This window comes from Lepus europaeus, chromosome 3 (assembly GCF_033115175.1).
Source record: "Lepus europaeus isolate LE1 chromosome 3, mLepTim1.pri, whole genome shotgun sequence".
NCBI classification, from domain to species: Eukaryota; Metazoa; Chordata; class Mammalia; order Lagomorpha; family Leporidae; genus Lepus; species Lepus europaeus.
Genome location: NC_084829.1, coordinates 16,219,648 through 16,243,199, shown reverse-complemented (window position 1 = coordinate 16,243,199; position 23,552 = coordinate 16,219,648). Strand labels below are relative to the sequence as shown.

Here is a 23,552-nt window from a genome sequence, read left to right as displayed (position 1 = left end):
TTGACTCTCCCTCCCTGCCCCAAAGTGGGCTAAATTCATGGAGAGTGGATTGTGATTTTGAGTGAGACTGTTTACCCCAGTTTCCATAAGTGCAGAGCAGTTACAATGCAGGTATTTGAGGTTAAAGTACTGGCACTTCTCTGCTCTGCCCCTCCCGTGCAGAAAAGCACCGTCCATGTAGCTATTGTAGGGCAGCGTTTAATGTATGTGGTCATGTTCCACCTCACTTTAAATGCTAGCTTTGCACTTCCTAGCTGTGTACTTGGATAAGTCATTTACTTATGACTTATAATGTCTGCTTCAGTTTACTTATCTGCAAAAGAGTGCAATGGCACACACTTCATAAGCTGTTAGGAACATTAAATAAGTTACCACGCATAAAGGTCTTCATGCTACATGCCAAGCACCACTCTGTGCCTGTTGTACTTTACATACACATATGTATCTTGCAAAATGTATTCATATCTCAGTGTATTCAGTAAAAGCTACTCTGGCCTCCTGGAAGCCCGTTTCTGTAGCCCCTGCTTATTTTTTCTTCCCATAAACTGATAAATAAATAAGGACACAAACAGGACATGCTATCAGCAACTTGTGGTCTTCAGCCATGGAACCTCAATGCGTGGTACACAATGAAATCCACAGCAGACAGAATCTAAGCTCATGTCCTCAAGTGGAAAAGCTTCAATCCCTAGGAATAGGGCTCTTCCCTCAGCCTGGCACTTCCTCCCTTAGGGCATCGTGAGACTATTCAAGTGCCTGGGTTGGTGGGTTCTGGAACAAAGTTTGGGCCCTTTGATCTACACCAAGCACTGCTGCATTAATTCATTGTTAATTACAAAAAGGACTTAATACTTTCCTAGTGAAACTACAGGATGTCCAACATTACTTTCTCAGTACTAGTAGAATGCAGTGACATAGTTCTAAGAAAGTAATTTTAGCATCCAACGGGAAGCAAAATATTTATCAGAACAGAATTCTGGGCTCATATGGGAAAGCACTACCACCACCACCATCGCTCCCCACCCACACTCTAACATCTGTGAACCCACTTACTAAGAGCCAGAAAATGACAACAATGTAAACATTCATATTTACTTTATTTTTAAACAGAGAGGCATGTACCCAAAGAAAAGAAACCATCATGGGGGCTCATTCAAAGTGATCTGCCTTCTCACTCTAGAATGTTGCATGATTCCATGGCCATGGGGATGGAGCTGCCTCTTGATGGTACGCTCATCTGAAAGGTCAATCCCCCTATCACCCAACGGAAGTGGACAAAAGGAGGCAGGAAGTCAATGAATCCCTGAAATACTTCCCCAGAATCCTTCCAGGGATGTTGTAGGACCACCAATCCATATATGTGACGTGGAGGGGATCTACAAACAGTAGACAGTGTTGGGCAGAAAATTATTCTGGATGATGTGCATCCAGCACCAGGATACCTCTTTCATTAGTATGAAGGAAGCAGATGAATCCTTCAGAAAAGATAGAGGCAGAGACACTGGTTAGAACATTATCTCATAACAGAGGTGGGGCATTTTCCACCATTAGTGTAAAATAACTGTAACTAACCAAACACATGTAGGCCTTGTTAATTGAGTTATTAAAACTATGGCAGACTGGAATCAGGGCTCAAGGTACTATTTCAAGAGAAAAAATGAATACAAGTGGCCATGCTGATAGGGCCTTGACATTCCATTCAAAATTTTTAGATGACAGCAAATACCCTTGGTTGCTCTGTAGGGTTGAGCCAGAAGGTGGCATGAGGATCTTGAATGGCTCTGCAAATCCCAAGACTCTCTGTATTTTTACCACCTCAGGAAGCATGTAAAACTAAAACGTATGAAGCACTGGAGGTGGACTCTGATTTTTATTTTTGGGAAATCTTGACACTTCTCATTACATCTCTGAATTCCCAAGGGAAGAGAAAGGATGGTAGATAACATGGGCATCCTATTTCCCACTGAAAGAGCATGGAAAACGGTTAAGGATGCCCAGAGTGACGGACAGGAAGCAGCAAGGCAACAAGATGCCTTGTGCCCGGGACAGGATTATGTCCAAGAGCCCTTTTGGCCTAAGTTCGCCTCCTCAAGGAGAAGTCTCCATGGAATGACCGTGATTCCCAACGTGGCCAGAAAACCCATCAATCCCACTCATGGGACAGATGATCAGAGGAGCCGCGCTCTTCCCTCCCGAGTAACTCAGACTGAAGTAGGGCCGGACAGGACCACAGAAGGTAGCATGAGAGAAAGTGAAGGTGTGACACCTCTCTGTCACGTTGTAGAAGGACACCTCACCTGCATCATAGTCCAAGAAAATCCCTACCCGCTGGAGAGGGGTCCGCAGGGGCAGGGCAGTCATTGGGGAAGTGAGAGCCCAGTATTCTTTCCCATACCACAATGACACTGCCCAGAATCCATTCTGGGGGGCTGAGGTTACGCCACCTTTTCTGCACACTGAGTCTTCACAGACACCTATGGTCCACTTGGCTTTATCTCCCACCTCTACCTCCCAATAATGTCTCCCAGCGATGAAGCATGGAGAGCCCAAGACACAAGGAAACAGATTGAACCGCTCCGGGTTGTCAGGCAGGTCCTGCTGAAGGTAACTGTAGCGCACTTGCCGCAGATTATCAGAGAGGATCAGGCTGGGGTAGGCTGTGTCGGGGTCCAGGGTCACATCCACTGCAGAGACACAGATGCAAGAGTCAGCCTGAGGTCAGGAGAGCCCACTCGACAACTCCCAACCTTTCTCCTACCTTCTGGAGAAGTGAATGAGAGCTCCCCACTAGAGGTTGCGTCCATTTGATGATGAAATAAATCCTAAAATTCACATTTCAAGAATTACTGCTTGGGGGTGGCCAAGACACTGGTTAAGACCCATGTCCCACAACAGAGTGCTTGGATTCACCATGTCCCACAATAGAGTGCTTCAATTCAATACTCAACTCCAGCTCCTGACTCCAGCTTCCTGTAAATGCAGGGGTGATGGCTCAGGGAACTGGGTTCCTACCAACATAGGGAAGACCCGAATTGAGCTCCAGGCTCCCAGCTTTAACATTTCCCAGTCTGGCTGTTGCAGGCTTTTGGGGAGTGAGCTAGCAGAAGGAAGCTCTCTTGCTGTTAGATAAAAATTTTTAAAAACTTACTTCTTGGATTAGCTAGTTGCCTTTATTAGTAAGGATATATTAAGTATTGAAAATTTATCCCCATTCCCTTTCTTTCATGTCTTAAGCCACAATATCCACTATAACCTGAATTTGAGGTTTTCTTACATGTCTGCAATACCTTATCTGAAAACTTTAGGAACCAATAGTTTTTCACAAAATTCAGAATGTTAGATTTTTGATAGGCAGTCTATGAAACATAATCAATGCTTCCTCACACAGGATGATGCCTCTACATAGACCCACCAAAGTTCAGCTTTTGCTAACATAAGTAACATTATAGAGACCTGGGATTTGAGAGCTGTGGATAAGGGGCTGGGAACATGTACCACTTTATCCACCTTTCAAATTGCTCTTTATTCATTCTGAGGCCTTTACTCTGCAATCCAAACTCTGTCTTCTAATGCCTACAATCTCAAAGTTCTTCTTAGCCAGTCCACACCATTCTATTCTACTTGCTCTTAATTTTAAAACTATATATTACCCATGTCATATCCTCTGATAAAAGCATTTAGCATTATAACGTCTTACAATCATGAGGTACTTTCCTGCTTTAAAAGTACTGGTGAGTACTCTCACTTGCTCTTTACATCTTGTTCAGAGGATTCTCAAACATTGCTTCTCAGAAAACAAAGCTTGTGTAGGCTAAATGACTCCCACAACAGGTTCAAGACAGGCAACTGGCAGAGCGATCAAGAGCCCCAGCACCCTCACTTCTTGGCTGAACAAACTGTTCCCCACAGCTGCCCATTTTTCTTGTGTCCTGGGTACACCTCATAACTTCAACTAGACAATATAAACTCCAAGAACAGGGCCTTATACCTTATACCCTCTAAAACATCCTGCACAATGTTAGTGCAGGATGTGAGCTAGATGCTCAGTTAATGCTTGTTCAAAGAATTAAATACAGGTCAGACATATTAAATGTTCAAGTGATCATATAGATAGGATTAAGTATTAATGGGATCATATATAAATAACATCAAGTGTATGGTAATAATGACAGAATTAAAAAGGAGAGAATGTTCTAACATGGGAAGCAGTTCACAACAGATACGTAGAATGACAATTGCTTTAAACAGCACTCTGACCCCAGAATCAACCCTTAAGGCATTCTGGTCTGGCTGAAAAGCCCATGAGAGCATTTCAAGCAAGGAAAACCAAGACACTGTGGCAAAAATATGTCCTACATGAAGGATCTGAGACAGACCCCAGTGGAGTAGCCATTAAAGGATGTGCTTATGGCCTTGTCTAAATACTGATGGAGTTTGTGGAGTCAAAAGGCTCCATAGCCTTGGCAGCTCATGTCAAGAATTGGGTAATCACTGATATCATACATGAATGTTAATAGTTAAATTAACAACAGAAGTCACTGTGCACTTCTCATGCAGGACCTCTGTCATCAATGAGTTGTATTATGAGAATTTACTGTAAAACTTTTTCTCAGTTTTTTTGTGTATGTATGTATGCAAATTGTTGAAATCAGTATAGAGTTGGTCTTCTGTGTATAAAGTTCATTGAAAATGAATTTTAATGGAGAATGGGACTGGGAATGGGAGAGGAGGAGCAAGTACGGTGGGAGTGACAATAGGAGGGTGGGTATGGTGGAAGAATCACTATATTCCTAAAGTGGTACTTATGAAATTTGTACTCATTAAATAAGATTTCTTTGGAAGAAAAAAATACAGGTCAGAGCCAGTTGGCACCAGTGAATGAGGACCAACTGCATGTACTCGTAATCTTTCTCTCCATGAAGAGGATTCCACAAAACAGCAGATACCTGTGTGACCATGGAAAGTGGGATTTGGAGGACTGGGATCTGAGAGTCTCTCTGAATCACAGGGTAAAGGCAGTTGTGTAGGAGAGGGAGAGTTTCAAGCTTTTCCCTGAGGTGCAGTGATGGGATGGCCTAAAACTCCCAGGCTCCCTCCAGCACTCACTAGGAGCTGAACTCAATCACCCCACTTGCTGCCCTTGAGGTTGGGCAGGCACAGCAGTTTAACAGCGATGTTTCAGTGTTGAGAAACTGCAGCTTCTATTCTAACCCTTTATAACATCTCAGATGGCTTCTTCCCATGGCTTCAGTTCTGAGGTGTTTCAGGGAGTAATGGTTTGTGAAACATCAGTGGATTTTTGTGTTTGTTGTGGATCATTTTTATACATGTAACATGAAGGAATCCAAATTCAGGAAACTTCAAAAATCATTCACAAAAATTAGCAGGTAGGCTCACATTTTATTTTATTCCAACATAGTTCGTCCCCCATTACCTACCTGAGTATAACTGAGCCTCTCTCAATTCTGAAAGAACAAAAGAGAAAAGCAGTTGTGGAAGTCATATTAATATTTCCAGGAAATGGGTGACACCAGGAGCTTTGGTTACTCATCATAAAGCAGCCATCTCCACCCAGAAACCCCAGAGCTCCTGCTGTCAGCCATGCACTGATTTCTTCATACAAAGTATGACTCCATCACCCAGCCAACAGATTTAAATAAAAAGAGTTTGGGAACCTCAGACAGGATAACCACGTGCCGGAGATAGCCAGAATTTGGAGTCAAATCATGCCAAGATCGGCTGGCTCAATAGAAGGAACTGTTTTAATTCCATTTCATGTACAACTGTTGATTCCCCTAAGTCACTTCTGTTGTAGCGGCTGTGTGGAGCAAACGCCACTCACTGCCACTCACTGCCACTCTGAGGCAAACAAGACTAACATGGCAGTTTATGGCTGAAAAACCATTTCACATATACTCCTGTTGAGCATTTAAGTGGCAAAAGAGGAGCAGGAGTGAAGGAGAGCCAGATCATGGAAAGTCATGCCTGATCCTACCACTTCCGGTATTATCTAACATAGTGACTGGTGTCTCCCCATTTGTCTTGCTTGTGGAGGACACAGGCATGTCTCCTACATCTATGTTGCTAGATGTCAAATGAAAAGATTTGACAAGATGAAATGCAAACAAGGAGTTAATATACGTAACATAGGAAATTATTAAAAATATGGGGTTCCAGCCGGCGCCGCGGCTCAATAAGCTAATCCTCTGCCTTGCAGCGCCAGCACACCGGGTTCTAGTCCCAGTCGGGGCGCCGGATTCTGTCCCGGTTGCCCCTCTTCCAGGCCAGCTCTCTGCTTTGGCCCGGGAGTGCAGTGGAGGATGGCCCAAGTGCTTGGGCCCTGCACCCCATGGGAGACCAGGAGATGCACCTGGCTCCTGCCATCGGATCAGCGTGGTGCGCCGGCCGCAGCACACCAGCCGCGGCGGCCATTGGAGGGTGAACCAACGGCAAAGCAAGACCTTTCTCTGTCTCTCTCTCTCACTGTCCACTCTGCCTGTCAAAAAAAAAATTAAAAAAAAAAAAAAGGCTTCCATCATTTATAATAAGAAAAGGGTTTTCCTACCTATAAGTATATTAGTAACTAGCCAGCCAACTCCTAAGTATAACTCATGAGCAGAAAAATTTAAATGTGGAAAAATATTCTCCAAATGTCTAGAAATACAGGGCTTAGGATGTGTCAGGCTCACTCTGCCTTTCAAATAAATAAATAAATCTTTAAAAAAAAAAAAAAAAAAGGCTTAGGGGCCTGCACTGGAGCAGAGCAAGTTAACACCCTGGCCTGAAGCACTGGCATCCCATATAGATGCCAGTTTGAGACCCAGATGCTCCTCTTCCAATCCAGCTCTCTGCTGTGGCCTGGGAAAGCAGTAGAAGATGGCCCAATTCCTTGGGTCCCTGCACCCGCGTGGGAGACCTGGAAGAAGCTCCTGGCTTCGGACTGGCACAGCTCCAGCCATTGTGGCCATCTGGGCAGTGAACCATTGGATGGAGGACCTCTCTCTGCATAATTCTGACTCTCAAATAAATAAATAAATAAATCTTAAAAAAAAAAAACATAAAAAAAGGCTTAAGAAATGGTGCTTTATCTTACTTTACAACATTGTAAACATTGTAACTGGGACTGGCATTATGGTGTAGCGGGTAAAGCTGGCACCTGTGATGTCAGCATCCCACGTGGGTGTCAGTTCAATTCCCAGCTGCTCCACTTCCTACCCAGCTCCCTGCTTATGGCCTGGGAAAAGCAGTGGATGATAGCCCAAGCACTTGGGCCTCTGCACCCATGTGGGAGACCCAGAAGAACCTCCTGGCTCCTGGCTTCAGTCTGGCCCAGCTTTGGCTGTTGTAGCCAACTACGGAGTAAACCAACAGATGAAAGATCTCTCTCTCTAGCTTTTTCAAATAAATAAATCTTAAAAAAACATACCCATAAAATTTTTTTTTAAGATTTATTTATTTATTTATTTGAAAGGCAGAGTTACAGAGAGGCAGAGGCAGAGAGAGGCAGAGAGAGGGAGGGAGGGAGGAAGGGAGGGAGGGAAGGAGGGAGAGAGAGAGAGAGGGAGGGGGAGGGGGAGAGAGAGAGAGAGAGAGAGAGAGTCTTCCACTCGCTGGTTCACTCCCCAAATGACCAGCAATGGCTGGAGCTGGGCCAATCCAAAGCCAGGAGCCTGGAACTTCAGGAGCCTGGAACTTCTTCCGGGTCTCTCACGTGGGTTCATGGGCCCAAGGACTTTTGGGCCATCATCCACTCATTTTCCCAGGCCACAGCAGAGAGTAGGATTGGAAGTGGAACAGCCGGGACTCGAACCGGCGCCCATATGGGAGGCCGGTACTGCAGGCGGCAGCTTTACTTGCTATGCCACAGCACCAGCCCCAACCCACAATCTTTAACTATTATTTCCCTCATTTGACAGATAAGAGGATTACACTGTAAAATCTTTATTAATGGGCTGGCTTTGTGGCTTATCAGGCTAAGCTGCCGCCTGCAACACTGTCATCCCATACAGTCCCTGGTTCAAGTCCCAGTTGCTCCACTTCTGATCCAGTTCCCTGCTAATGGCCTAGGAAAGCAGTGGAAGATGGACCAAGTGCTTGGGCCCCTGCACCCATATGAAATCCAGATGAAACTCCTGGCTCAGGTCTGGCCCAGCCCCAGCCGTTGAGGCCATTTGGGGAGTGAACCAGTAGAGGGAAGATTTCTGTGTGTGCTTCTTCCTCTCTTTAATTCTTCCTTTCTAATAAATACATCTCTTAAAAAAAAAAAACCTATTAAATGGCAGAGCTGGGTCCAGAACCCAGGCTGCCTGACTGCCAACGCTCACTCCTAACAACTCTGCTGGTAGTGCTGTCTCAGTCAGGGCTGCTCGACGACTCCTGTGCTGGTTGTACCTGTGTCCACACACAGTAGGAACTCAGTAAATCACAATGATAAATACTGGTTCAATCACCTCTCAGCTACTGTCTCAAGTAAAATATCATCAGGATAGTTTCTGGTCATTCTTTTACTTAATAAGAAAATTTAATAATAATCAAAGTAATTCTGGATTAATCTTTGGATTGACTATTTCCTCCTCCATCACAGTAGACTGAAGACTGAATATAATTACCAGACTTCAAATTAGAACAAGAAGCTATTAATTGAAATAATTAACAAAAGGGAAATGTAAAATATCAAGATAGGCTGGCCAGTATCACCCTGGTCCTGTTTTCTCCCATAATTTTCAAATAGATGCAGTTCTTTCCATGACATGTCAACATCAAAACCCCAGCAAACAGATGAATTTACCTTGGATTTTCTCCATATCTGACTGCATTTTTTCTAAGGAGAGAAAAGGAGAAGACACTCAGTTTGCATGCCACTATCTGGAAAACATTCGCTTTAAGACACACAAATACTCAGAATATAAATCCATTTCCCCTCATAATCCCTCCCCTAATGGTACCTGTGAACTGCTTCAGACTTTCCGTCAAGAATAGACACTTTTGGGCAAAAATGTGGATTTTCTCTTGCAGATCTGGAGGTGTAATCCAAGGTTCAGGGATTCTGATTCTTTCAGCCCTAAATTAAAACAAAACACAACAAAACAAAACAAAACAAAAAACACATGTGAATCCCTTCCCTAACATCACGATCTTTCAGGGGCTAGGAGAGGCCCTGGGTTAAATTGACCGACACAGATGGAGTTTAAAAGGAGTCAGTGCAGCTTTTCCCATCTTCTCCTCCTGGACAATGACCCTTTATCTTACTCACTTTTGGTTTCCCCAGGAACCTAGCTCATGGACATAAACATAGCAACTCCTCAGAAAAGGTTTACTGAATTAAATTATGGGCTGACCTCGCCACAAAGCAGTAGATTCTATGACAAGTCCTTGACATTTATGTAATTCAGATAATTATCCAGAATCCCCAGGCTCCCAAATACGGAGAGAACGACATCTTCAGAAGGATAATGCACTCTCCAGGGGTCAACAAACCAATTTCCTAATCCCTGGAAGGAAGTCTCTGGCAGACTCTTAGTTGCCTACTGAAAATTCCTCCTGCTTTCTAAAGTTTATGGCTTTAGGGATGCCCAGTCTTTTTCGTAGTTAGATGTGATCTGTAGCTAAATTCTGGCCAATCAGAGGTTAAAACGTATTGAAGTATCTCATGGTAGGTAATCTTAGAAGTCTGATAAAAAAGGAATGTGGTATGACTTATCGCCTTCCTCCTGGTTGGTATTCCTACAGTTATCTTGGGCTATCTGAGGGCGATACCTTAGGGATGGGAGAACACTTGAGTCTCTGTGGATTCCTGGAGCCACCATCCCAGCCCCAGGCTATCTACCTGCACATTCCAATATGGTGACAAAAATTTGTATTATGTTTAGGCCTTAGGCCAATGAAATTTTGGAGTTCTTATCTCATATAGCCAAATCCAATCCTTAATATCTGCTGGGTGTTCAAGGATCTACCATCTTATGTTAGGACAGAATTAGATTTGCATCAAAAAGTAGCAGGTGGGAGACCAGGAGAAGCACCTGGCTCCTGCCATCGGAACAGCGCGGTGCGCCGGCCGCAGCGCGCTACCGCGGCAGCCACTGGAGGGTGAACCAACGGCAAAAGGAAGACCTTTCTCTCTGTCTCTCTCTCTCACTGTCCACTCTGCCTGTCAAAAAAAAAAAAAAAAAAAGTAGCAGGTAAAGGTAGTACTTGCTGGGGTCATCTGGCTAGCAGTACAAACTTTAACAAATGTCCATCCTAAGGGCCCTCAGGAACTTAACTTCCATCAACACGATTCTATCTACATAGACCTCCAAGCTAACCTACGCTATCTGGGAGGCCCTCCCCCAACCTCCTGAAATGTTTCCATGTAATTCAACTGCATTTTCCCCTGGAGGATTTTCACCACTTAGGATTTTAATCACCTTAGAAGTCCGTCTCCCTCCAAGTCAATCTCGGCTCCTGTAGGCACTCCTGCACTAAACGTTTAATCGCCCCAAGACCTATTCCATTTGCCTACACCTGCCATACTGCACACACAACTCTGTCCTGGCTTCTTGCCCCCAGTGATAACATCTCAACTCCCAGGGAGCTCTTTCTCACTTGTCACTTGATGGTAAAGAAACAATGAAAATAAGAGCCAGAACCCAGTTGGCTGGTAAGTAATGATACAAATCCAGGACAGTTACACTCTCCTTATTCTTTATTTCCTCCAGTATAGAAAAAAAATGATAGAATGAAAGGGAAGGAACCCTGAAATGCACAGGAAGGAACAGCTGTAAGCCACCCATGAACTCTGCCCAAGTCCCTGTTAGGTCCCCACTCTCTCCATGGAAATGTACCCATCCCCCCAAAACACTAGTGCCCTCCCACCTAGCAGTCTGTCAGAAATTCCTAAGTTTTACTGAGAAGAGCTGTGGTTCACCTAGTAGTTCCTTGCACACTAGTGACCCTTCAGGGACAGGCAGGACAAGTGTGGATTTTGTAACATGTCCATCTTAGGCACTGGATTCCTTTTGGAATTAATAAATGTGATGGATACAGTCTTCTTGTGCTTGATTTAACACTAAGGGGAGAGAAAACTATACCTGCTCAATGTGTCCCCGATATCCTACAAGAGAAAGAAAAGAATAACCATGAAAAGCCGATCATAAAAAGAAAGGAAAAAGCCAATCAAAACTTGTTTTCTTTCACAGATCTTCACTGAAAGCTCAACTATGGATGGTCCTCCTGGGAGAAGCCAGAGACAGGATCTCTGGGACCTAACCATCTCAAGGAGCTAAAAACCAGGCAAAGGAAACTGGGATGCATTTACTACCTTAGCATTTCCTATGCTGTCCCTCTCTCCCTGCCAGGCACCGGGCAAGGGTCTCATGATTTAGCATTTACTAACTCATGCATCCTGCTCTCAGTCCTCAACAGCCTACTGTCCAGTTTATTTTCCTTTTACTGTGAAATAACCTCAAATACACAAAACGGCTACTACAAAAAACTGCTTTCCCCAAACTTAGCAATCTTTAATTATTCACCTAACTTATTTTTTCTCTCTCCCCTCTGATATATAATACACATGACAGATTTATCTTCAGAACCACTTGATAGGTCATCATTTACATTATCTCTTTATACTTTCATATGTAGTTCCTAAAAACTACATTTTCTTACATAATGACATTACTTATCAAATTCAGGAAACCAAACACTGACACATTTACCCAACCCAAGGACCACACTCTAATTTAATCAATTGTCTTGAAATTCTTTACAGCTACCCCACTGCACTGCTGGGTAACGCAGGACCATTCACTGCATTTAGTTATCATATCTCTTTAACTGGAACAGTTCCTCAGTACAGATCTGTCTTTTATGTCACTTTTTAACATGTAAGTTTGTTGGGTATTTCCCTCATGATTAAATTCAGGTTGTAGGCCGGCGCCATGGCTTAACAGGCTAATCCTCCGCATTGCAGCGCCGGCACACAGGGTTCTAGTCCCGGTTGGGGCGCCGGATTCTATCCCGGTTGCCCCTCTTCCAGGCCAGCTCTCTGCTTTGGCCCGGGAAGGCAGTGGAGGATGGCCCAAGTGCTTGGGCCCTGCACCCGCATGGGAGACCAGGAGAAGCACCTGGCTCCTGGCTTCGGATCAGCGAGATGCGCCGGCCGCAGTGGCCATTGGAGGGTGAACCAACGGCAAAAAGGAAGACCTTTCCCTCTGTCTCTCTCTCTCACTATCCACTCTGCCTGTCAAAAAAAAAAAAAAAAAAAAAATTAAAAAAAAAAATTTTCAGGTTGTACCATCTTCATATAAGATGAAAGATATAAGATAAGATATAAGATAAGATATAAGATAAGATATAAGATATAAGATTGAAAGACAGAGTTGCAGAGAGAAGGAGACACAGAGAAAGATACTCCATCCATTGGTACACAATGGCCATAATTGAAGCCAGGAGCCTGGAATTCCATCTGAGTCTCCTATGTGGGTGGCCAGGACACAAGTACTTGGATCATCTTTCACTGCTTTCCCAGGTCCATCAGCAGGAAGCTGTTATGATGGCCCCAAGGTTGTACCATCTTTGATTAGTATATATTGTATCCTTCTAAAGATACATGATACCTGCATGCCCCTTATTTGTGATACCAATTTTGATCACTGTACAGTTACTATTTTCCCTTTTGTAATTATTAAGTAGTCTATAGGTACACTTCCAATCCCAATCAAACTTTCCATCTTTTATTACTCATTAACAGTTCTTATCTTGGGGAACAGCACTGTGCATAGCAGGTAAAGCTGACCCTGTGACACTGGCTTCCCATATGAGCACCAGTTTGTGTCCTGGTTGCTTCACTTCTGATCCAGCTCCCTGCTAATGGCCTGGAAATAGCAGCAGAAGATGGCCCAAGTATTGGGGTCCCTGTAGTCCCCAGGGAAGACCCAGGTGAAGCTCCTGGCTCTGGCCTGGTCCAGCACTGGCAGTTGTGGCCTTTGGGAAGTGAACCAGCAGATGAAGATGCCTCTCTCTGTCTTCTTCTCTTTCAAAATAAATAAATACAGGGGTCAGCACTGTGGCCCAGTGTGTTAAAGCCCTGGTCTGAAATGCCAGCATCCCATATGGGCACCGGTTCTAGTCCTGGCTGCTCCTCTTCCAATCCAGCTCTCTGCTATGGCCTGGAACAGCAGTCAAAGATGGCCCAAGTCCTTGGGCCCCAGTACCCACTTGGGAGACTTGGAAGAAGCTCCTGGTTCCTGGCTTTGGATCGGCCCAGCTCTGGCCATTGTAGCCAACTGGGGAGTGAACCAGCGGATGGAAGACCTCTCTCTCTCTCGTCTCTACCTCTCTCTGTAACTCTTTCAAATAAATAAATCTTTTTTTTTTTTTTTTTGACAGGCAGAGTGGACAGAGAGAGAGAGAGACAGAGAGAAAGGTCTTCCTTTTGCCGTTGGTTCACCCTCCAATGGCCGCCGCGGCCGTCGCACTGCGCTGACCCAATGGCAGGAGCCAGGTGCTTCTCCTGGTCTCCCGTGGGGTGCAGGGCCCAAGCACTTGAGCCATCCTCCACTGCATTCCCGGGCCACAGCAGAGAGCTGGCCTGGAAGAGGGGCAACCGGGACAGAATCCGGTGCCCTGACCGGGACTAGAATCCAGTGTGCCGGCGCCGCAAGGCGGAGGATTAGCCTGTTGAGCCACGGCACTGGCCAAATAAAATAAATCTTTAAAAAAATAAAAATAAATACATCTCTCTTTTTCAGATTATTTACTTAGTTGAAAGACAGAGTTACTAAGAGGAGAGGCAGAGAGAGGTCTTCTATCCACTGGTTCACTCCCCAGTTGGCTGCAATGGCCAGAGCTGTGCCGATCCAAAGTCAGGAGCCAGGAGCTTCTTCTGGGTCACCCATATATGGGGGCATGGGCCCAAGGACTTGGGCCATCTCTGAATCGGAAGTGGAGCAGCCGGGACTGGAACCGGCGCCCATATGGGATGCTGGCGGTTTTACCCTCCAGGCCGCAGTGTTGGTCCCCATAAATACATCTTAAAAACTTTAATTCTTGTCTGAATTTTTACTATGATGGCTGCCAAATGATATTCTAAGTTCAAAATTCCTTTTACACTACTTAGCTGACATTCTACTGAAAGGTGGGATTTCCTTTTCTTATTAGTATGGACCCAGACTCTTATTCAGTGAGTTATGATCCATTATTGTTCTTATATTTATGGTTATATTTTATAGTTAATATAGGATATAATTTGGCCACAGAAAGAAATGAAGTACTGATACATGCTGCAATATGGATAAACCTTGAAAAAATTATGCTAAGTGAGAGGAGCCAGGAGGCGGCATTTGATGCAGTGGCTAACATGCTGCTTGTGGGGGAGGTGGGGGGCAGCACAGTGGCAGAATGGATCAAGCCATTGCCTACTATGGACGTTAGGTGGAGTCCCAGCTACTCCACATCTGATCTAGCTCCCCGCTAATGCGCCAGGGAAAGAAAGCAGTGGAAGACAGCCCCCATGCTTGGGCCCCTGCATCCACATGGGAGACCTGGAATAAGCTCCTAGCTTTGGCCCGGCCCCACCCTGGCTATTGTAGCCACTTGAGTGAGCCAGCAGACAGAAGACCTCCATCTTTCCCTCTGTCTAACTCGGCCTTTCAAATAATCTCTCTCTTCCTCTCCGTAATTCTGCCCTTCAAATAAGTAAATCTTAGGGGAAAAAAAAAAAAAGAAGATGCTGCTTAGGAAGCCTGCATTCTGTATCTGAGTGCCTAGACTTGACTCCTACTTCTGCTTCTAATTCCGGTTTCCTGCTAGTGTGTACTCTGGGAGGCAGCAGCTGATGGCTCAGGTAGTTTGGGTCCCTGCCACTTACATGGGCTCCTAGCTTCACCCTGGTCCAGCCCTGCCACCTATGTGGGAAACCCACATGGAGTTCATGGGTTATGGCCAAGGCCCCACCACTGAAGCCATTTGGGGAGTAAACCAGCAGATGGATCTCTGTCTCCCTTTCTCCTTCTGTAACTCTGTCTTTCAAATAACTAAATCTTCGAAAAAAAAAAAAATACATTTAACTAGTTTCTGTAAACATCCCCTCTAGATGAAGTCCCATAATCCCACCTTATCTTTTAAGTATCTTCCCACATCCTCTCACAGTCAAACTTCTCGAAATAGTGCCTGTTCCACTAGCAGCCTCCATGCACCCTGCCCGGTCAGCACTCAGCTCCCCTAACACGGCTCCTGCCCAAATGCCTCCACTGTGGCCGTTTCATAAGGCTGCCGACAACAGTCATATTTTTCAAACAAATGGATTAGGAGCTCTGATATTATGTGACTTCGGTTGCATTAGACTCCTGCTCACTCTCTATTTCCTTAACTGTTCTTCCTTCCTGCTCACACTCTGCTTCTCTCATCAGTCGTCTTCTCGGCAAGTTCGTTCTTCTCTCCGTGGCAATTAAATCTCAGAGCTCACTAGAGCTTAAGCTGTCTTTCTTGTCTTTTTTTTTTATTACCTGTTGAGCATTCCTAGTTTAAAAATACAAAATGCTCTAAAAATCTGTAACTTTTTGAGGGCCACAAGTAAAAAAAATTCCACATCTGTCCTCATACGACAAGTAACAGTCCAAGGCAGATGCACTAAAAATACTACGTATAACTATCTTCAGGCTACGGCTGTGAGTATGAGATCAATGTGAAACATAAATGAATTTCATGTTTACACTTGGTCCCTATCTTCAACATAATCCATAATATATTTGGAAGTATTTTAAAACCCAAAAATATCCAAAATACAAAAAGCCTCTAGTCCCAAGCATTGTGGATAAGGAATAACCAATCTGTGTTCTAAAGCAGGAGTTAGTAACCTTGTTCTTAAAAGGTTAATTTCCATGTGGGTGAAAACGAAAAAAAAAAAAAAAAAAAAAAAAAAGGCTAGATAATAAATATTTTAGGTTTTGTTAACTTCATAGTCTTTGTCACAATGATTCATAATACGTAAATGAGTAAGCATAGTTAAGTTCCAATAATGTATGAAAACAATTTCAGTTTTATATAATTTTACCTATCACGTAATACATTCTGCTTTTTCAACCATTTTACAGTGTAAAAACCATATTTAACTCCTACAACATACAAAAACAGATGGCGGGCCATAATATGCTGACCCCTACTCTATTCTATCACCTGTTTTTGATGGCATTCATCAATATCCGTGATAACTATTCACTCACTGTCTGTTCTCCACACTAGAATAAATAAACTAGAAAGTTTATTCACCATTTAATCCCGGTGCCTAGAATAGATGATTAACATGTGCTGAATGAACAAATATAAGCAACCAGCATTTTCACATTTCTTGTTTTGCTCGGCTATCTGATGTACTTTTGTTACCTTCTAAAAATTAATTGCTTTATTTTATTTATTTGAAAGGCAGAGAGACAGGGAGAAAGAGGCAGAGGTCTCCCATTCACTGGTTCATTGCCCAAATGCCCACCACAACGAAGACTGGATCAGGCCAGGCCAAAGCCAGACACTCAGTCTAGGTTTCCTACACAGGTGGCAGGGAACCAACTCTTGAGCCATCACTACTGCCTCCCAGGTAGATTAACTGAGCAGAAACTGGAATTGGGAGTGCAGCCAGACCTCAGACATTCCAAGTGGTGTCTTAACTGCTGTGCCTGCCCCTCTGTTGCCGCTTTCTCACAGGTACTACTGAGGTTAAACCACAGGACTGCTTAGACCAACCAGTCCTGCTCAAGTGCTTATTGTTTTATAGCTGTGGTAATGCACATGTATATGCTAAAATTACAGGATATCGTAATGAAGAGGATTCTTTAAATGACACGTGGTCCAAGCCTCTCCTTACATAATGAGCGAATGAAGTCAGTGAGGCCCCTAGAAGAACTATGCCTGTGATAAGAACTACTTATCAGTGCAAGGCAGGCCCGGACAGAGTATCATCCTTTTATCCTTCCATGAGACAATGTTGCTGACTGATCCAAGTTCTATCACTCAGAGCTTGGTGTACATGGTTTCCTTCCACCACACCAATGCAGAGCTTGGCAAGCCCTTGCTATACCTGCCGAGCTGACAAGGAGACAGGGTCCTGGGTTCTACTTGGCGAAGGAGAGGGGAGACTACTTCTAGGGGGAACTGCCTGAGCATGGCTCTCCACGCCTTACCTGCAAGAGCTCCCTGGTGGGCTGTTGCTGCTTCTCCTCCAGCTGGGCAATCAGGCTGCTGAGGTGGGAGATGTTGCAGGAGAACTGGGTGATGGCCCCGTTGATGCTGTTGTAGATGGCCAGGTCGAGCTCCTCAAGGCGGGCCAGGAGGCGGTACTCATGCTCCTTCAGAGAGTGATAGAGCTGCTCAAACTCCCAGACGATTTTCTCCCTCTCCATCTGGGTCAGGCTCTGTGCAGACGACAGAGAAGGGCAGTAAAGAGAGGAGAAGCTCCCTTCTAGATCCCTTCACATTCCTTCCACGACCACTCACTCCGAAAGTGCATCACTTTATCCTGGGATACTCAACACTGTTCATTTTTACTCACTATTTCTGTCTTACTCACTAGACATATGCCGCCCTGGAACTGAGTTACCCCAGTGATAATTAAGGCATAGTCTCTGCTGCTAAGGAACTCAGTCCAGCAAGTCAGGTTCGTATGGTGCACAGTCACGGATGGGGAGTTAAAGACAAGGTGACAGCCTTTCTGTCCCACATCTTAGCAAAGCTGTGATGCTTGTCGTTTCTTACTGAACTTCACCAGGATGCCAAGAAAGATGTTGTAAAGCTGGATAAGATGGGACGGTGCTGTGACATAGTGGGTAAAGCCTCCGTCTGCAGTGCTGGCATCCCATATGGGCACTGGTTCTAGTCCCAGCTGCTCCACTTCCTATCCAGCTCTCTGCTATGGCCTGGAAAAGCAGTGAAAGATGGCCCAAGTCCTTGGGCCCCTGCACCCATGTGGGAGACCCAAAGACGCTCTTGGCTCCTAGCTTCAGATTGGCACAGCTCCAGCCACTGCAGCCATCTGGGGAGTGAACCAGTAGATGCAAGACCTCTCTCTCCCTCCCTATAACTCTGCCTTCAAATAAATAAATCCTTTAAGAAAAAGAAGCTGGATAAGAAAGATAAAGACTCTTGGGGCCAGTGTTGTGGTATTGCAGGCTAAGCAGCTGCCTGCAGTGCTGGCATCCCATATGGGTGCTGGTTAGAGTCCTGGCTGCTCCACTTCCGATCCAGCTCCCTACTAAAGTTTCTTGGAATGCCAAGAAGATGGCCCATTTGGGGAGTGAACCAGCAGATGGAAGATCTCTCTCTAAGATTTATTTATTAATTTGAGAGGCAGAGTTACAGACAAAGAAACAGAAATCTTCTAATCACTGGTTAACTCCCCAAATGGCCGCAACAGCCGGAGCTGGGTTGAAGCCAGGAGCCAGGAGTGTCTTCTAGGTTCCCTCCCATTGCTTTCGTAGGCTGTGAACAGAGAGCTGGATTAGAAGTGGAGCAGCAGGGACTCAAACCAGCATTGGCACTGCAGCCAGAGGATGAACCTGCTAAGCCACAGTGCTTTGTAACTCTGCCTTTCAAGTAAATAATATAAAACACTAAAAAAAAAAAAAAAAAAAAAAAAGGTAAAGACCCCATGAACAAATCTAGGCACAAGACCAAGCAGAAGAAATGGTACAAAGGCACAGTTCGGGGCACTTTTAATAACCTAGACTTCTTTGACAAAGCTACTTATGATACATTCTGTTACAGAAGTTACTCTCAGTTTACAGACCCAGCTGTGGTCTCTAAGAGACCAGATTCTCAGCTCCCTCACCAAGGCAGCTCTTCAAGAGCTCCTCAATAAAAGGTTAATCCAACTGGTTTCAATGCACAGAGCTTAGGGCAGCACTGCACCCACGTGGGAGACCCTAAAGAAGCTCCTGGCTCTTGGCTTTGGTCTGGCCCAGCCCTGGCTGTTGCAGCCATTTGAGGAGTGAGCCAGCAGATGAAAAATCTTGATCTCTCTCTGCCTTTCCCTTTCTCTCTCTTCCTAACTGTGCCTTTCAAATCAGTAATAATAAATCTTAAAAAAAAAAAAAAAAAAAAGGCATAGAGCTCAAGGAATACCAGGGGAAGATTCCTAGCTGCTGGTGAAGACGCATAAACACGCAATGTGTGGGGGGGAAAAAACCAAACTTTGGAAATTGTACATTTGGAAAAACAAAACTTCACTAAAAAAAAAAAAAAAAAAAAAAGGTAACAGCGTGTGGTAGGGGAAGGTTGTACTGTCTTAACAGAAGCAATGTATAAACCAGGCATTCCAGGAAGAACAGGAGTTCACCATACAGGCAACAAGTGGAAGACCTTCCAGGCAGAATAAATGGCACAGCAAAGGTGGAGGGAGACAAGCAGGCAAATGGTTTTGTCTGGCTGCAGCAGACAGCAGAAAAGGTAAAGAGACCAGGTCACACCTCGCCTGGAGGGTAAGGGGTAAGAACTTTACTGCAACTGAGCAACAGAGAGAAAGACCATCGCCCAGGGAAAACACAGGCCAGATACAGGCATGCCCTGTGCAGGATGGCCTGCACCAATTAAGCACAATTTCACTAACCAGTCTCCTTGGGCCCAGATTCCAAACCTCTCTCTGCTCAGGGCTTTCACCAGCCATCCTGTCTCCCTGGCTTTGGGGGAAGGGCAGTTTCCTCTTGCTGCTGATTTATCCACCACAGTTTGTCTTCCCTTCCTTCTCTACCCTCATGCCCTACAGTCAGCACTGCTAAAATTCTGTTCTACCCTCCCTCCCTCTCTCTCTCCCTTCCTCCTTCCTTCCCTCTCTCCCTGCCTGCCTGCCTGCCTGCCTCCCTCCCTCCCTCCCTCTCTCTCCCCTTCTCTCCCTAACTGCCTTTCAAGTAAATACAAAATCTTTAAAAAAAAAATTCTGTTCTAAACAATGGGTCAGCAAAGGGCTATAAAGGAATCCAACAACCTTTTATCAAAGCACAGCCCTGCCTCTTTATTTACATATTGGCTGTGGCTGCTTTTGAGCCACAACATTACTGATTAGTTGGGACAGGACCCATAGAGCCCCAAAGCTACAGATATGTACAATCTGGCCCTTTGTGGGGAGTTTGCCAACGCGGGTTCTAAATTCAAACCCTTCTGAGACACATCCCATGCTGACCATCCCTCTAGCCCCCTTCTAGGCACTCACTATACAATTTGGTGACACACACCCCCTTCATTTATAAATCCTTTTCACAAGCTCATGCCTTTTTGCCACTGGGTAAGTCTTTTCAAAGACAAACCATAAAATACAATCTCAGAAACAGAAAAATTAAACCTGAAAGAAACCTTAAAGGTCAAGTACCAGTGTTTCTCGAGGGGGTTGCCACTGGCATGCTGGCAGGGACAATGTTGTTTAGCATGGGGCTGTTTTTCACATAACAGGATATGTAGCACCCCCATCCTACCCTCCCCAGTCACCTTACCCACTCTGCCATAATGCCAGCCCCCCAACCTACCCATTTCCCAGGTGAAGTGTGACTCTAAACAAATGGCTAGCATGAGAGCCAAGACGCACATCCAGGTGGCCGGATTTCAGAGGACGGCTGTGTCTCCTCGTTGACAATCCTGCCCAGAAGACAATTGTTGTGTGCACTATGATTGAAGTGGACTCAGGTTCAGGAAGAATATTCTTCGTCCATGAAATCTCTTTCGAAAGTAAGGGGAACTGTGGTCTCAGCAGATTGTGTGGGCAGAGCAAGTGGTGGAATCTAAAGACACCTTAGGAATGAGCTCCCCGCTTAGAAGCTCATTACTGCATCCAGGCTAGAACTGACACAATTTCTCACAGATTCCAGACACTGCTAGTCTAGGAGTTTGCTTTTTCAGATGCAAACACCTCTAATGGTTAGAGGTCTGTAACATTTTATTTATTCCACCCACACTGTAAATACTTAGGCAGTGAATATGTAAGTGTATATGATAAAACCCTGTGTACTTTTTGTTTTTCCAAAACAAAACTCCCAAATACCCATATCAGAATTAGCACATCAGGTTCCTGCCAAAGCCTTGGAAGACTGGTCAAAGAAAACAGAGCGAAAAACTCACTCTGTTTAGAAAGGGGAACGAACACTCCAGAAAGGCAACCAGTGGGGCTGACACAAATCCATCTCCAGCACCTGTGGGAAGGATGGTGCACCACAGGACGCCAGCTAACTATGCTCAAGAATTTCACCTATCTCAAGTCTGCCAAACATCAGTCCTGGCCCACAAGCAGCTAACAAGCTAAACTTTACTGATCCAGCAGGTATCTATGACTTCCAACCACAGCACCTCCATCCTCTTCCCAAAAGTAGGGGAACCCCTTGGTTCTCCAGGTTAAGTTTCCACTGCCACGTGGGGTTGTTTCACTTGCAACTGGAAGAACTGAGCAAGTTGGCTTGATAGAAGCACTGACCAGCAAAAGCGCTAATATCTGGGAATTCCCAAAGCCCTTACCAAGAGTTCAGCTCGTGCCTGCTCCCCCTGCGCCCGGCGCCTCTTTTTTAAGTCTTTCACCCTTTTTAGATGGTCCAGCTGGTTCTGGATTTGTTCCTAAAAAAAAAAAGAAAAAAGAAAAAAGTTGGGCAGGTTATAGTATAACCATGGCTGTTCTGCTTCCCCACATATAGAAGCTACAATTCTGATGCCAGGTGCCTGGTGTGAGCCTGTGTTCAGACCACACCACCATCCAAAGAAGACTCAGAGCACAGGGGCTACCACCTCTCTTCTATGACAATGTGTGCATTTCTTAAATGAATCCTCTATCCAGTTTAGCATTAGGGTGACTGGACTAGGAAATTTAAAGTAAAGTTGTAGATCTTCCACAGAGGCCCACTGAGAAAATGAAGCAACTTCTCTAACTCTCCTCATGTGTGACGGGGTAAATACCACTTTCCCAGCCTATTCCAGTTATAAGGAGAGCAGGTGAAATGATGCAGTTAAAAGCTCCATAAATGTTAGGTGACTATGCAGGGATGCATTCACATTTAAACACGGACACAACTACAGGTATAATCCTGTGGCCCTCAAACACACAGCAAACAGACAACATCAAGGACGCCTTGAATGTCTCCTTAAAACTCTTTTGCACGTGATACTTTGTTTCCGTGTTATTGTTTTGCTGCCGCAGTGGGTTCAACAGTTTGCAAAAGGCTTTGCACTTCTTATCCCCTTAATCATAATACCTGTTCCCTCCCGTGTCTCAGGATGGCGAAATGCCTTACTCAAGCAGTGGAGAAATGTGTTCCTTTCCATGAGCTTCTAGAACAAGACGGTTTACAGGAAGTGCTTACAGACTAAGTGACGGGCATCTGCCGGATGACTCGGACCCCGCGGTGGGTTTCCTCTATAATTGGGGAGCAGAGTGTCTCAGGAGCTTATCGATGTGTGCACGGCTTTATGCACATCTTTTAGGGTGTCGGGCTTGCAGGTGGGGGTGGGGGAAGGGCTCCAGGGGGCGTCTTTATGTCCATCGCGTCCGAGATCTGGGAAACAGGGAGAGGAGTGGGGGTGGGTGGGTGGGGCGACTTCGGGCTTCCCCAGCAGCTACAGGTTTTCCTCCAAATCCGAGTGCGGAGGCTCGGGAGCGGACAGAGAGGAAATGACGGCTGGGAACCACACGTCCGGCTCAGCCATTTTCTAGGCAAGAAAATAAGGGGAAGCCCCCGCGGCTCTCCCCTCCCTTTGTCCGCCTCGCTGCGCGCGCGCCGGGGGGCCCTCACCTTGAAGCCCTCCACCGCCTCCTCGAGCGGCAGCACGCTGTGGCCGCGGTGCTCGCGGGAGCGGTCGCACACCACGCAGATGGGCATCTGGTCCTCCTCGCAGTACAGCTTCAGCGGCTCGCGGTGCTTCTCGCACACGCCCATCTCGCCGCCGGGCCCGGACGGCCTCTCGGTGCGCAGCTGCTTCACCAGCTGGGTCACGTTGGCCAGGTGCCGGTTGGGCCGCATGTGCCGCTGCGGAAAGGTCTCTCGGCACTGCGGGCACGACACGTTCGTCTCGGCCGAGCCCCAGCAGCGGGCGAGGCACGCGCAACAGATGTTGTGGCCACAGTCGAGCATCATGGGCTCGACGAAGTACTGCAGGCACACGGGGCAGGTGGTCTCCTGCTGCAGGCACTCGGCCACGCTCCCGGAGGCCATGGCGCGGGCCGGCGGGGGCGCACGGGCATGGGCCCCCGGCGCCGAGCCCTGCGCGGAGCCCGACTCCCCGGCGCTCTCTCCGGGTCGCTGCTCGAGCCGGGCGGGCAGGAGGGCGGTGCCCCTCGGGCCCGGATTCCCTGGGAGGCTCCGGCGGCCGGGCCGCTCGCTGCCCTGTTGTACCCCTTTGAGCGAGGCCGGGAAGGCTGCCGCCCGACGGCTACGCGGGTAGGGGGCCAGGCGCGCGGCGCCTCGGGCCGGATTCACAGGGGCAGGCGCGCCAAGCGCGCAGGACAACGTGGCCGCGTCCAAGCGGATCCCGCAGGCCGCGGAGACCCCGCCCCGGCGCGACCGGAAGAGGCGGGGCGGAGTGGGCGGGGCTTGCGTTCCGCGGCCTCGGGGCCTAGC

The 23,552-nt window shown here is 46.2% G+C and overlaps 1 protein-coding gene across 2 annotated transcripts; it reads right to left on the bottom strand.

The window, feature by feature from the left end:
* Positions 1-1,089: 1,089 nt before the first annotated feature.
* Positions 1,090-23,426, bottom strand: TRIM27 (tripartite motif containing 27). Of its 2 annotated transcripts, XM_062184738.1 has the most exons (9): positions 22,728-23,232; positions 21,463-21,558; positions 17,154-17,384; positions 11,070-11,092; positions 8,946-9,061; positions 8,789-8,821; positions 5,439-5,465; positions 2,759-2,822; positions 2,598-2,684 (listed from the first exon to the last, which is right to left on the bottom strand). In XM_062184738.1, the coding sequence occupies exons 1-8, from the start codon at positions 23,145-23,147 to the stop codon at positions 2,788-2,790; spliced, it is 981 nt and encodes a 326-aa protein (XP_062040722.1). In that variant the 5' UTR covers positions 23,148-23,232; the 3' UTR covers positions 2,598-2,684; positions 2,759-2,787. The 2 variants fall into 2 exon arrangements, with proteins under 2 accessions (XP_062040712.1, XP_062040722.1); XM_062184728.1 differs by lacking the exon at positions 2,759-2,822 and having other exon boundaries at positions 1,090-2,684; positions 22,728-23,426.
* Between the last annotated feature and the right edge of the window lie 126 nt (positions 23,427-23,552).